The sequence below is a fragment of the Vidua macroura genome, chromosome 20, assembly GCF_024509145.1.
Source record: "Vidua macroura isolate BioBank_ID:100142 chromosome 20, ASM2450914v1, whole genome shotgun sequence".
In the NCBI taxonomy this organism is placed as follows: domain Eukaryota; kingdom Metazoa; phylum Chordata; class Aves; order Passeriformes; family Viduidae; genus Vidua; species Vidua macroura.
In genome coordinates this window covers 661,333-676,506 of record NC_071590.1, presented here as the reverse complement: position 1 = coordinate 676,506, position 15,174 = coordinate 661,333, and the positions used below count along the sequence as shown (strand labels likewise).

Below are 15,174 nucleotides of genomic sequence, written 5' to 3'. Positions count from 1 at the left end.
CCCCCATCCCGGCGGCGTGTGGGGCTCCGAGGGTCCCCGGCGCCGGTGGGGGGAATTGCGGTGCAGGGTGATGCGGGCTCGGCGCGGCTGCTGCCCCGCCGCCGCCGCTTCATCAATAGGCACCAGACCCCGCTCCCGCAGCGTTGCCGTGGAAACGGGCGGAGCCGCCGCCATTGGCGGCCCGGGGCGCGGCGCGCCCCCCCCGGGCTGCCCGGCACGGCTCCGTATTGATGACTCGGCGGCGGCTGCGCCGGGGGCTGCCCGGGGCCGCGGCGAGGGGCTGGCAGCTCCCCCGGCCCCTCCGCTACGTCATGGGGCCGGGGGCGGCGGGGGCCTGAGGGCGGTGGGAGCTGCCTCCGCAAAGGGAGACGCGGATCCGGGCGGGGACGGAGCCATTCCCGGTGCGGGACGGAGCCAGCCCCGGTGCGGGGATGTTGCTGCTGCGGCCGCCCCCGGCCCCGCTCCCGCCGCGGAGGAGTGCGGCCCGGGCTGCTCCCGCCGCCGTTCTGATGCCTTCGGCTTTCCCTTGCCGGCTCCCGATGCCTCGGGCAGCCCTGGCCGGTGCGGAGTGAGCCCAGCCCTGCCCCAGCCATGCAAGAGCCGGAGCGCGGCGTGCCCAGCGCGGCCACGGGGCAGAGCGGTGTCCCCGCCGCCTCCGCCTGCCCGGACCTGGACACGCGTGAAGGCGCGGGGGGTGACACGGCCGGCTGCCAGCTGTCCCCGGGGTCGGAGCAGGACGGAGCATCCCAGCCCCAGGAAGAGTCCTCGGGGTCCCGCCGCGTCCCTCCGCCGGACCCCCAGCGGGTTCACTCCGCACCGGAGCTCGTCAGGCCGTTACGAGCGATGGACCGGACAGACAGACCCCCCAAGGTAAGGCGGGGGTCGGACTGTGTTTGCTCATTCTAGGGGAGAGGCAGGAGGATGTCAGCTCGGTACGAGACGAGAACGGGAAATTGGGAGCGCGGGGCTGCGGCTGAGCCATCCACAAAACCATCCCCGTGGGGCCGGCACCTGCCACAGCCGCTGCCACACACCCGCGCGACAGAATGGAGCCTTTGCTGCCCTTCAGCAGGGATTTCCAGCCGCGTCTGCCTGGAAGACACTGGAGCTGGTGCGGGGTCTTGCCGGAGCCCTGACGGAGCCAGCGCTGGGCAGAGCCCACCTGGAACAGGCACAGCCCTGCACCAGCCAAGGCTGAGCCATCCTTGCGGCATGGCCCCGTTCCGGCAGCATCAGTGGCTCTGCAGGTAGTGGCAGGGACATGATTCACTGCCACCCTCTTCCAGAGCATCCTCTCTCCTCTCTGGGGAGCCCTGGAGGGCTTGGGACACCTCCACTGCAGGAGGAACCAGCCCCCGCAGGCAGCACCCGGGCACCTCGGGGCAGTACAATGCCCGGCCCCTGCAGCATCTCCCTAGAAACAGCCCAAGAGGCTTCCTCAGGGTCTCACTGCCTTGATCTGGGTCACAGAAGTTCATCGGTTCACCCTGTTTAGGACAGCTTGCAGCCCTTTCCCATGGGGAACATCAGCCATCTTCCTGAGGTCTCCTGGAATCTGGGGAAGCTCTGTGGTGCTTTTAAAATAGGGGAGAAAATGGCTCTTGACCTTTTCTTATTGAGCACAGGGGAGAAGAGCTGACCAGTGCTGGTCGGGGTTTAGCAGGGGTGTTTTGAGCAAGGCTGTGCCATGCTGCTGAGCCCAGCTGGAGAGCAGCCTGTAGCAGCCTGCAGAGAAACGGCGCCCCTGGAAACCCACCGAGGTAGAACGTGATTTTACTGCAGCCCAGTTTGTTAAGGGTCTGTTCTGAAGGGCTGTTTATTGTGATGCTTAGGGAAAGACCACACTGAACCTTGGCTGGACTCTGACCCCAGCTCTGGCTGTGCCAGAAGCACTGCAGTCAAAATATGGGATGGCAGAACAGGATGGATTTCTACTCCCACCCCTCTTTTGTATCCCAGGAGTCCAGTCAGTTGTGCCAGACTTACTGTCTTCAGAGAATCCTGGAATGGTTTGGTTGGAAGGGACCTTACAAACCATCTGGTTCCAGCCCAGATGACCAGCCTGCTGCAAGCCCTGCCCAGCGTGTCCTGGAACACTTTCCTTTGGGAGAGCTGGCTGGCAAGGGAGGGAGTGGGTGCTGTGTCCTGGTGGGAGCCTGGGTGGGAAGGCTGGGATTGGAAGGAGGGCAAGTGGCTGGTTGAGAGGGGTGTTTGTGGGTGCTCCTGGAGCTGAACTGCACCTGTGGGGTGGGAGCTGTGCCCCAGTTCTTGCTGGTGCCTGCACTGGGTCCCCCCCATTGGTCTCTATGGAGGTGACTGCTGAGCACCTGCCATCCAGTTTGCCTTGGTCCTCGAGCTGCGCTGAGTGTTTTCCTGCGATCCTGGAGGCTCCTAGCTGGGTGGGAGCCTTCCCATGGCATTGTGGCAGCACCATAGTAGTACCAGCAGAGCAGCATGTACTGTAGTGGGACTGCTGGTGCTGGTGGTGCTGTGATGTGCCAGACTGATGTGCTCTGGTGCCAGACTGATGATGCTGTGGGACTGGTGCTGCATCGTGGCAGTGCCACAGTGGCACTGTGATGTCATTGGAGTGTGCTGGTGGTACCATAGCAGTACCATCCTTAACAATGATGTTGATCACCAGAAAGGTTACCTTGTGTTTTCCTGGGAAAAAAAAAAAAAATCAGCGGTTTCTCCTGGAGCCAAGTGGCTTTAGGGATGTGAAAGGCTTCCGGTTGAGCCCCAGGAAGGAGCTCAGTGCTGCTGTCCCCAGTGCTAGTGCTGCTGGGATGTGGAGCGACACCCTCCAACCTGGGGATAAGGTGCTATGTTAGAGCTGTTAGAGCTATGTTAGCTGTTAGAGTTTGCACAGCTCTCCCCTCCAAAGCTCGGCTGCTCCTGGCCAGGCTGGGACACACCTGTGTGTTGTGCTGCCATAGCTGAGCTTCCCTTAGGACATTTGTCCTTGGATGTCAGAGCTGCATTATGTGAACAGGACAGCTGCCTCCAGGGAGTCCTCTCTTGGTGTGGGGAAGAGCCCCCTGAGGGCTCATCGCTGACAGAGTTGATTAAAGGTGTTGATTTTACGATGACACTCTTGCTGTGTGTCCCAGCTCCTGCCACCACTGCTCAGCCATTCCCTCGGGGACAGGCTGTGGAGAGGCATTAAACCATCTGTAGGTCAAGTTAATCGTGGCGTCCTTGCCTGCGTCTCTCCTGAGTGCAGAGTGTGGAGAGTGCTGTTGCCCTTCTCCTGTCTTGGAGCTGGCAGAGGAACTCTGAGTTAGGGAGGTGGGACGAAGGGACACACCTGGAGCCTCCCATCCAGCCTCTGCCCCAAGAATTGCAAGAGGCTGATCATGTCCTGACCAGGCAAGTGTTGAGTATCGCCAGGGGCTGGGATCACACCAGAGAGATGTTGTCCATAGCCTGGTGGGAATTTTCCTTGTTGAGGTTTGTGCTCGCATCTCTCCATCCATTTGTCACATGTTCCTACATCCTGCAAGGCACTGTAGGCTTTCCCAGCTCCTCAGCAAAGCAGTGTGTCCTACCATGGCCCCACTGCATAATGCTGTCTGGGGGTTGTCACAAGTGTTTCCTTCCTCCTGGGCCTTTGGAATTGCTCTGGTCCTGCTTCCCAAAATTTCTGTGTGGACATGAGCCATAAGAAATTACTTTCCTCCTGAGAATCTCCAGGCACTGCAGGGTAGGATCCCGATCCAAATAATGAATATCAGAGAAGGAGAAAAATGTTGTCTGTGTAGGAAGAATGAGGTTAAAGTGGCACAGATACAGTCTGTCTGGAAATTGGAAAGTTCCCAGAATGCTGTCAGATGGATTTTAGAGCACTTCTCACAAGAGCTCAGTTGCCTGCATCTCCCAGGGGATGCTGCTCCAGCGGGATCTGCTTTGGCCCTGGAAAATTCAGGGTGGTTTGGGAGTGGGTTGCTGAAGGGAAAGCTCCCTCCTGGTGCCCTACACTGGACAAGGATCAAGGTTGTTCACTTTCTGCATATTCCCTGCATCCTTCCCTGCCAGGATTACTCATCTCCCCAAGCTCCCCAGATCACTCATGGAAGGGATGAGCTCAGCAGCTGACCATTCCATGTTCCCATCCCAGAACCACACAGGCAAGGGGCACAGTTAGAGTGCTCTGAGCTAGTTCTCATGACTTCTTTTCAATCACAAGAGGTTGCTTTGGATTTGAATTTCTGAAAATCCTAGCCTCAGCTTCCCTTGAAGTCATGTGGAGCTGAGAATATTCAATAAATTTGTAAACCCAGTTGAAAATGCTTAACTCAAGGACCCCTCCAGTGAGTAGGAATTTAAATAGCCACAAAAAAAAAAACAAACAACAAAAAAAAAAAAAAAACCAAACAAACAAAAAAAAACCAAACAAAAAAACCCCAAACAAACAAACAAAAAAAAAACACCAAAAAAACCCTGATGGTCCCAGTAGGGCTTAATAAAACAAAGCAGAGACACAGGAAGAATTATAAAATGCTGGTAAATATCCTCCATGTCAAGTGCTCAGGCCAAGCTGCATTTAATGATAAACTCAGTGCCTTTTGAGGAATTTGTGGTCTTTCAAGAGCTTCAGATTTTCCATTGGCAAAGCTGGAAAGCTGTTCATTTAGTGTCTGAGGATGTGTAGAGCTGCACCTTTGACTGGGAAGGGTAGGTCAGCAGGATGAAAGATGGCAGTAGGACAGGGAGACCTTGGGCAATGGAGCCAGTTCTTGCCATTTCATGCAATCCCAATTAGAAGGTTGTATTCCATCATTCTCAAAATCTGAGTAAATTAATTTTCCTTGGCTTGGCAGTGCACAGCCTCATGCAAATTCCTTAGTGCTGTTTGCTGCAGCACTATGGATGCATGGCCATCTCAGGCAGCTGCCTGCCAGGAAGAGCCAGTGCCTCTCTGTTTGTAGGAATGAATGGAAAACAAGGCAAAGTGAGACTGGGAAGGGGAAGGCAATGCTCATTTTAGCTCTTTTTTTTTTTTTTATTAAACTCATGCCTTCTGTGCAAGGACATGTCCAAATGGCTTGGCCAGGTCACTTGTGTGGAATATGGAGGGTGAGGGACACCAAGCAGTGCCTCCTCACTGTGTCCTTGGCTCCTCTGGGCTGGTGAAGATAAACTGGATTTGGGACAAGGCTGTCACACTGTCTTGCTGTTGGCCATTGCCAGACCATGACCAAGATGAGCAAGAACACTGATCCCAACCTCGAATCACAAAATCCCAAAGTGGTTTGTGTTGACCCTTAAAGCCCATCCAGTCCCACCCCACTGTCCCAGGCTGCTCCAAGCCCTGTCCAGCCTGGCCTTGGGCACTGCCAGGGATCCAGGGGCAGCCACAGCTGCTCTGGGCACCCTTTGCCAGGGCCTCCTCTCCCAGGGAACAATTCCTTCCTATTTAATCATGCCATAGCCTGGGCAACTAGACCAGGTTTTTAGCCAATGTGACCCAAAAGAAAAGGTGTTCTTGGCCCCTGGGAAGCTGCCAGTGATTTGGAAAATAGGAAGAAGTGGGTGAGAAACTGCAGTGCAGATTTCTGGGAAAAAAGTGACTTGTACATACGAAATCTGCCCCTCAGCTCCCTGAGGTACTCTGCAAGGTGGAAGAACAAATGTACCTCTTCAGAGCTGATTATGTTGAGGAATCAAGTATTTCCACTTGATCAAAGCACATCTGTGATCAGGATGTTGCTGCTGAGGCTCTGTGGTGAGAAGGAGAGTTGGTGTTGACTTTGCAAGCCATGATCCTCTTACAGGGCTGTGGCTCTTCTGTATGGGCAGGGGATTGATTCACTGAGCTGCAGCTCAGTGGCTTCCCAGGGTGAAGGCAGAGGTCTCATGCCTTTCTTGGGAGTGTTCCTCTGGATTAGAGTTTCTGTTACAGGAAAGATGAGATATCAGAGAACAATCATCCCTACTCTGTCGCCGCAGGTCTCCAGCTGGGTAATAATTAGCATTGACTCCATGATTGCAGAAGGCTGATCAATTGCTTTATTATATCATCTTATATTATATTATACTATACTAATTAAGAAACTTGGTAACCCTTCCAGCCAGTCCGATACAGCTTTGACCTAATTGGTCAATCCATCCAAATACCATCCAGTATCCAATTAAGAAATCACCCTTTGGTAAACAAATCTCCATGGCACATTCCACATGTGCACAACAGCAGGTGTAAGTGGAGATAAGAATTGTTTCTCATTCTTTCCTCTGATCTTCTCACAGTCTTCCCCGGGAAAAAATGCCTGGGAAAGTCTGTGCCTGCTGTCTGTGGCCAGAGAGCTGCTGCCACACTACTCCAGCCATCAAATACCAAACCTGGAAAGAACTAAATTTTATAATTCTTCACCAGGGGTTTTATGCATGTTCACAAAATAGAATTATCTGACACATGGTATCCAGAAAGAGTCCAGATGCTCCACAAAGACCTCAGGGTGGTCTGAGCCTGAGCCTGCAGTGCTGGGAGCTGCAGACTGACCTCTGCTTAGAGCTAAGCAACAAAAAAGCTCCAGAAATATCTTACAGTACCCATGTTTTAGCTCAAATAATTTGCAATGTGCATGAGTACACAGCAGTAGAGGTTGCAAAGTCTTTCTGTGTTTGCACTGAAGTTTTTCACACATTGCTTCTCACATCTTCTACATTTTGCATTTTTTTAAGATAGTGGAAATAATGTTGCATGAGCTACTTCTCTGCAGATTCAATGATTTGTTCAGCAGCATCCAGAAAATTCTGCAGTGGGGGAAAAAGACAGCTTATCTGTCTTGGCTTCAGAATGTTACAGCCTGACCAGGCTTTACGGTGCACAGCCTGTTTTCCACACAATATTTTCCACTCACATTCCCCAGGTGGGCAGTGAAATGGCAACGCCCCCTGAGTGCAGTGGGGATGAGCACAGTCCTACTTTACCAAGAGTGGAGCTTGGCCAAATCTTTCTGGAAGCTGGTAAGAGACAAGGGAGACACTTGTACACCAGTGTTCAAAGGGTAGTTGGGAGAACAGGCTTTGTACCTTTTTCACCTTACAAAATGCGGATATCTTTCTTACAAGGTGTGTAGGGGGAAAAGACCCTGCAGGGGACACAGGCGTGGCCAGGGGTCACACAGTGGCCCAAGAGCAGGAGGGTGATGTTCCTGTACTTGAAGAGTGTTGCACAACCTGGCGCTGCTGCAGGTTATCTGATGGATCAGCTGCAGTCTGCGGCTGCACACAACCTGGGATTGCAAAACACTTTGTGCTTAACATGGAGAGAGCTGGGTCACAGCTGGGGAAAGCCTGTCCAGGGCCACACAGACCTTGTCATGCCTCTGCTTCAGGCAGGTCTTGGCCATCTGGAAGCAGGGACATGTCTCCACAGCCCACTGGAGAGCAGGGCCAGGAGCAAACTGGTCAAACAAAAGAACTGGCAACACCAGCAGTGTTCAGCCAGATGAGAACCTGCACCCTGAGCAGCACCTGTCCCCTGCCAGAGTTGCCCATGGCTTCTCCAAACCCTACACTCCTCACAATTCCCTGCCCTATTTTCTGTCTGATGGTGAAGGATGAAGAATCACATGTGCAGCACCTCAGGAGCATTTCAGAACTACCTTCCCAGCAGCCATGAGGTATTTCAGTGCCATTTTCTCTCATCTCCTTGCAAATCCTTGTGCCTTTTGGATTTGCTGTCAAACGTGAGGAATTGTGTCACATTGCACCCTGGACCCAGCTGCAGCCTTGGATTTTGGAGAGCTGATCCTCTGCCTTGGGAGTTTATTTTCCACTCACATTCCTCCCTGTCTCAGTTTTGCAGGAACATTAATTTCTCCCTGGTTGGGAGGCTGGAGAAGCTGAGCTCATCAAAGGACAGTGAGCCAGGTCCATCAGGGCTGTTGAGCTGATTATTCTCCTCCTGGAATAGCTCAGTTTGTGTTCCTGGGATTCATAATGGTGCTTCCACAGAGGGTTTTAAGATAGAGAGAACCTGGTTTTACGAGACTTCAATTTCAGCTGCATCTCATTTTAAACACCCAGTCAGGAGCATATGAAGAGCTAGCAGTGGTCAAAGGGTGTGCAGGAGAGGATGCCTGGGGAAATGCAGAGAAACAGCAAATGTATAGTGACTGCTCCCCTGAATATTCCCTGAATATCTTCCAATTCATGGCTCCAGCACTCCATGCTGGAGGCAGGATTTTTGAAGTTAATAGCCTTAGATGGATATTTTCTTCCATGAATTTGTTACATGGGGTGATAAAAATCAGATAAATGAGGAAATCACATAACTAAGGGCAAGTAGGAGGCTGGAAGAGGAATAGGCAGCAGGAGAAAATGCTGACTGATGGAAAGGGGAGTTGGCAGCACACAGGGTTCTGGGGAAGTGCCCTAAAGGCAAGGGCACAACAGAGATGTTTGTGTCTGAAACCAGGAATGGCGCAAAATGCAGGAAGGAAGCAGAACAAGCACAGTGGGACACACTGCCTGTCAGAGGAGTGGCAGGATAATCAAGCTTCATCCCAGGCATGTCTCTTACTTCTCCCACACCTTTGGCAGCACTGTTCCTGTTCCCTGGGTGGGGATGTGCTGGCTGCTCACTGTGCCGGCAGTGCTGGGGCTGACTCTGCTCACTGACCCAACAGGAGGTGAGGCTATTTTTGTCTTGCTTTTGACATGCAGTGAGGGCACTGCAAAAGAGCAGCCTATGGAAAATAATTTTGTCCTGTGAGGTGGCTGATTCCCTTGAAACTGTCTGGAAGAGGAGAAAATGGATTGGCAATGACAGGCTTCATTTCTAAGGAAAGAAGATTGAGAAGTCAAGGGAACTAATTACTAACGTCAGCTGGAACAAACAGCTAAAGGGCTTGGACATGGTGGAGGCTTGGGGACAATGATTTTAAAGGAAGGAGAGGTGGTGGATTTAATATATCCAAGACAGCAGGAGAGCTGGGATAGCTTCACCTGGGTCACTCTGCAAGGTGTCTGCAGAGAGGGGTTGTATTCAGAGATGGCTCCTGCAAAGCAAACCCAGGAACTGGACCCTGGATCAGCTGCAGATGGAGAAATCAGGGCATCTTGAAATTGTTAGTAGTTTATACACCTTTAAATTGTGTATGGTTTATACACCCTCAAATTAGGTATGTTTTCAGATCAGCTGTGTGCCTGCCTGTTTCCAAAGTCTACCTGAGACCTCCTGCTCATGGGGCCACCTGGTAAATTCCTCCTCCCTGTCTGGCTTTCAGCAGGGATTTCAAAGCAAGGCTGGGTTTAGACTTCGGCTGTTCCCCGGGGCTGGCTGGGGGAGCCCCAGGCCAGTGGGTGCCAGGCCGTGCTGCGGTGCCGGCACAGCCCCAGCCGCATTGCAGAGCACGGCTGCAGGCACTGCCTGGCTGATTTACTGTCCCCCGATGGCCTCCTGCAAGTTTTCTGCAGGACTTTAAGGACTGTGCCGGATGCTGGGTGCTCCAGAGGGATTTTGCCTGCATGACCCATTTAACAGCCTGGCTGGGCACCTCTCCCTGCAAAAGCCACTGCTGCTCTACGGTGCATTTGAAGCTTTCAGGTGAAAAAGCAGCAGTTTTCTGGCAGCTGCCATGCTGAGGCTTTTCTTTCCTTGCTGTTTTCAATGCATCTTGGAGAAACTTTGGGCTTCACTTGCCAAAAGAGATGACAGATAAAACAGAGGCTTCAAAGCCACGTGCCTCCTGCTCTCCTCCCTCAGCATCCCTGCTGTTCTGTTCCTGCCTTCCTCTCATTTTAGAAACTTTCCCTGTGGCAAAAGACCACATCACCTGTATTAATTTTTAAGTTAATTTTTTAGTGGCCAAGGATGCTCCTGATCTGGGGAATGTGGCTGCTTGGAGACCCTCTCTGCTGCCCCATGGTGTCAGCTCTGCCTCGGCTTACAGCAAACCACCTTGACCAAGGAATGCATTTGGATTCCAGCTCCTGCTGACACTTCTGTATATCTTCATCTGAATGAGTCACTATGGAGGGAGCCTCTGTGTCTCTCCTACCTAATGATTTCTTCCAACTCCCCGTGAAAAGCACCATGGGAGCCCTGAGTGCAGCCAGCAGCGAGGCTGCGCCGTGCAGCGAGGGATCCTTAAGGAACTGCAGAGCAGTTGATAAATTAAAAGCCATTTCATTATAGGAAATGAATGTTTAATGAGCATGGGATGACGTCTAGACAGCCCTTCGGTTCCAGGCTCTCCGTGGTCTTGGAGGAGGGCTCAGCTGACGCAGCCAGCACTGGCTCAGAGCCAACAGGAAGGTTTGGCAAAGCTTTTGTGGCAGTGAGGTCCCCGCGCGGGACAGACATCCTGGCACAGTGAGGATCTCCTGCCTCCACGTCTTCTCGCTGCTGCCATCCCTTGTGCCTCTCTGGGCAAAGCCCCAAGGAGCTGCAGCCACAGAGGGACATGCTGGCACAGGGGAGACTTGCCCCCGTGCCTGGCCCCAGCCTTGAACACACAGCCACACTCTCCTGCTCCATGGCACTTTGCCTGGGGAGGCTGCCACATCCACAGAATGGGAAGGGACATGCCAGCCTTTGCCATGTCATGCGCTCTGGAGTCATGACACAAAACCTGGGCTGAGCTGGGGACAGCCTGGCATGGTGGGGGTCAGGGGTTATGAGCCTTTGCATCTTGCCCTAATTAAATGGTTTATAGCTACCAAAATGGGGTTTCAAATGCAAAAATTTGAATGTAGGTTCTCAAAATATCCCCCGTGCTGGAGGTGCTGATTGTCCCCTACTGAAACCCCATGCTGCTGATGTCAGAAATCCTGACTGGCTGGTGGGGGAGGCAGGAGCACATCAGCTCCTCCTCAAAAGCTCTCCTGCTCCCATCCCAGTGCAGAGGCTGCTGGCTCATGGTTCTCGCCCTGTCTCAGGGCAACCACAGACAAGAATTTTGAGGCCTCTTGGCAGTGGCAAGGAGATGGAAATAATGCACTTTGACTTAATTCAAGGCTGCCTGCTTGGCTCCGGGGGTGGCAGCAGGGGACCAGCCTGAGGCGCTGCCATGCTCAGCACAGGAGATGCTGGTAGGACCCCTCTCTCCATTAACCTGCCCTGTTTTGTCCCCTTTTTGTCACCTGCAGCGTGGATTCCCAGGCCAAGGAAGTGCTTTGTTGTTCCTGGAGTTGGTGATGGGGGAAATGGTCTCTGGGACACCTCACTGTACCTGTAAAGGTGCAGGGATAGGACTGATGCTGCAGGAGCTGGTACCGGGCACAGACCGGGCACATGGCTCCCAGGGGAGCTTCTTAGCATCCCTGTGATGCTGGGTTCAGGGATTTCCTTTGTGCCTGGGCCTAACCATCCCTGGATGGTTAAGTTGTTGGAGAGCAGGAGAGGGCACCCAGGTGCTGCAGTGCAATGTCCCCAGGAGCAGTGGCCTGGAGTGCCTAGGAGGGGAAAAAAATAGAGGAAGATGTATTCTTACTTTGTGGGTAGCAGTACAGTCTCCTTCTATGGGGCATTTCACTAACCCTGGGATTTCTGTGGGGAGGGGTTGGCATCTACAAACCACTCTGCCAAAAGTCTGTGGCACGTCATATCCTGGTGTCTCAAGGAGTTGATGGGACTGGGGATACCACATGAGGCTGATGGGAAGGGCTGGATGTCATCTTCTGATTTTTTGTTCTTCTTGTTGTTTTCAGCCTCCTTCAGCTGTGTTTTCCCTCCCTGCTTTGTCAAAGCATTTCCATACAGGTGTGAGAGGTTGGGAGAGCCATGGACATGGCACCACGCTGGGGAATTCAGTGGGAGGGGATTTTGTGGCACTGATCTCCTGCCCTGTCTCTACAATGGACACGATGGAGAAACCAGAATTGTTCAAAAGCGTAATGAGTTTTAGCCAGTGTCAGATCTCCTAGAGCTGATCTCCTGTCTGAGCTCTTGCTGCCCAGAAAGCTCCTGGGCAGCATTCCTTTGGGAGTGAGAGATGTTTCCCCAGTAGCTTTGGCTGGAAAACTGCAGGGCAGAGCTGTGCACACCGGGAAGGTCACGGCCATACTGCAGAGACTTGTGGGGCTCTTGGAGTGGGTCTTGCAAGACCTGCCTGGTTGCTGGGAAAACATGTAGCTGGATCTTCCCGAGGCACTGCCATATGGCAGCTGTGAAGCAGCAGCTCGGCTCTGAGCTTTGCTAACGCCCAGAAATCTTTGCTGGGAGCTGGCTCCGGTAGAGAGCCTGCGGTGAGCTGCTCTGGGCAGGAAGCAGCAACCACAAAAGTCTATATACAGGTCCTGGCAGAGGAGCTGCTGCTGCTGCTTTTGAGGTGGCAAAATGAAGGTGTTTGCAAAGAATCTTGCATGTCACCTTCTTTTGGAGCCAAGGCTGACACAGAGAGGATGATCTGGGGTCTGGCTCCTGGGCCAAACATGAGTGTTGGTGTGGGGAAGAGGGCGAGGAAGTCTGGTTGCCTCCAAAGCCATGTGGTGCTGGAGACCACTGTGTCCTTTAGCCATGGGGAGAAGCACACATGCATGGGGTGCCAGGGGTTGTATTCTGCCTGCCTGGGTCTTGCTGGCTCTGCCCTTCTTTCACCTGAGCCAGTTTGGATGGTGCCAAGGCTCAGGACAACAGAAGGGTCTGGGCTTTTTTCCCAGGTGGAAGTTGAAAGAATTCTTAAAGCTATGGAGATAGCAGCTGCCACCCTCACAATGGCCTCAAAGGCCAGTTGTCCCCCAGTGGACATGCAGCGCCTTGCCTCCTCTTGCAATCAGCCCCCACATGCCACCCTTTGCCACCAGCACCCTGACCCTTCCAGCCACTGGCACAGCCAGGCCAGGCTCACCACAGGGCTGGGGCTGGTGTGAGGCTGCGGCCCCTCTGCCACTGCCCCTGCTGAATCCCTGTGGGCCTGCAGGACCTGCAGTCCCAGCCCCAGGCAGGTGAAGCCCTGTGGCCCTGCAGGACATGCCTCAGGCAGGTGAAGCCCTGCCTTGCCTCTCCGTGCTGTTTTGCAGAGTGGGGCTGACTACAGCTTCCTTGTGAGCCAGAACACAAAGCTCCTGAGTGCACTGGAGGACCTGCGGCACCGCTGCGCCAGCCTAGCCGAGGAGAACAGCTTGCTGGTGAGCAGGAGATGCTATCATGGGATGCTCTGTGGGGAGGGAGTCCTGGACACAGAGAGCTGCTGTCTGCTGCCAACTCTAAGAGATCACAGAATCACAGAACATGCTGAGTGGGAAGGCGCCCATAGGAATCATCAAGTCCAGCTCCTGGCCCTGCACAGAACCATCCCCAAGAGTCACACCATATGCAGGACTATTGTCCAAATGCTTCTTGAGCTCATGGGGTAATCTGGGCAGGGCCAGAGGACAAAGGAGGTCTGGTGCTATGAGTCTCCTGTGTGCCTTCATGCTGCAGCCGTCAGCTGGAGCTGGACCCTTCCTTGCAGTGCTGAGCAGGGCTGGGCAGAGGAGGGGAAGTTGCTCTTGTTTCCTCTTTAACTGGAAAAGCAGAAACACTGGTTCACTCAGCCTTGGCTGTGGATGACAGTGGAGGACTGCCCCCTGCTCCCACGAGAGCCCAGAACCAAGATCCTCCCCATCTGCACCCCAAAGCCAAGCCAGGCTGCCACAGCCTGGGCCATCTGCCTTCTGCCCTCTCCCTCATCCCTGACTCCCCAAGTGGGCTAGCCAGGACTCTCAGGAAAGAGGGGACATTCCCCTGCTGCATCCTCCCTGGAGAGCATCACCCCTTACCCAGCCTTGCAGTGTGGGGGTGCAGCCCAGCCATGCTCAGCATTTCAGATTCATATCACCCCATTCAAAACACATATTTTAGATCATTTTCTTACACTGAAAGCATAAATTCAGCATGACCTGCACCCCGAGGGGTTACCCCTTATCAATCATCTGGATTTTAGTGAAGCACAAGCCCGTGTGTCAAATTTTGATTCTCAAAAATCAACCTCAGCCTTCCAGCCCAGGCACTCATGGTGCACTCTCACAGGGGCAGGGAGGGAAATGTGAGGATCAGTCAACCTGACGTTTCTGCTGATGTGAAAAGACAGCATAACACATCTGGGTTCGACCTTGGGAGAAGGAGCTATTGGCAAGAGGCAGCTTATTGGAACAGACAGATAACAAATAAAAGGGGATTAAGAGAGAACAGAATCAATAGGAAGAAAAAGGAAATTTGCTTTGCAAATATCATAAAATCCTTTGTCGCCTTCTCCTGCTCATGCTTTGGTGTCAGGACAGAAAGGACACAGATAAGCTTGCTGTGCTGGTGCAGTACAAATCCTCAGGGAAGTGTTGAGTCCTGTAATCCTGGGGAAATAAACTGGGAAGACTCTGGAAGAGAAAGCCCAAAGGGTGGGTGGCCAGGATACCCTGATGCTGGAGACATATTGAGTCCTAGCAGAGCCTGCAACAGGGATGCAGATGGAGAGGGACCATGTGGGATGGTCTGGGGTGGGGTGAAGGGCATCTTATGGGGATGAAGAGATTACATTAACAAAAATACCAGAAAAATACCGTTTTCAGGGACTGGAGAGGCCACAGAGATTGTTCAATGGTTGGGATAGTTCCAGGAGAACAGGCCAAGCCCTGGCAGGGAAAAAGCCTGTGTGCCCTATATAGGTCAGGTAGAGGTAGGGATGTTGGCTCCTGAGAAAAGACTTCAACTCCAACTTCTCCTTTTGCTCTCCAGCGCAGGAGCTGCTTCCCCCAGACAGAGGAGAAGGTGAAGCACCTGAAGAGGAAGAACGCGGAGCTGGCGGTGATTGCCAAGCGCCTGGAGGAGAGAGCCCGGAAGCTCCAGGAGGCAAACCTCAAAGTGGTGGGTGCCGGGACGTGCCGTGACTGGGAGCTGGGCTGGGAGAGCACCTCACCACCAGGACCTTTGGGTTTCTGCTTCCATTGAGCTAGAAAGGCCTTTCCTTTCCCTTTGTCTTAAACCTACAGCAAACATGCTTTGCATGCCATAGCAGAGCAGGAATCACCAACCCCAGCCATCGCCAGCTTCTCTACTCCTCTTGGGGGCTGGTTTGAGGAATATCTTCCTGCTTGGTTTCTTACTGTAAGGTCATAGTTTAAAGTAATTAACTCAGCTTTCTTTGGGCAAGTCATGAAAATAATTCATCTGACTTCATCAAAAAGAAACAGGAAGGATTTGAATAAGAAAAGGAGTGCAGTGAAGCAAAACAGGAAGGGGTGAGA

At 53.1% G+C, this 15,174-nt stretch overlaps 1 protein-coding gene across 9 annotated transcripts in view; it reads left to right on the top strand.

The window, feature by feature from the left end:
* The first annotated feature begins 385 nt into the window (after positions 1-385).
* TSPOAP1 (TSPO associated protein 1) overlaps positions 386-15,174 on the top strand; it is a 67,793-nt gene continuing 53,004 nt past the window's right edge. For all 9 annotated transcript variants that reach the window (XM_053995294.1, XM_053995295.1, XM_053995290.1 and 6 more), the window contains exons 1-3: positions 386-870; positions 12,973-13,080; positions 14,666-14,794. In XM_053995294.1, the coding sequence (XP_053851269.1) occupies positions 592-870; positions 12,973-13,080; positions 14,666-14,794 (516 nt within the window). In that variant the 5' untranslated portion in view covers positions 386-591. The remainder of the gene's footprint in view (positions 871-12,972; positions 13,081-14,665; positions 14,795-15,174) is intronic.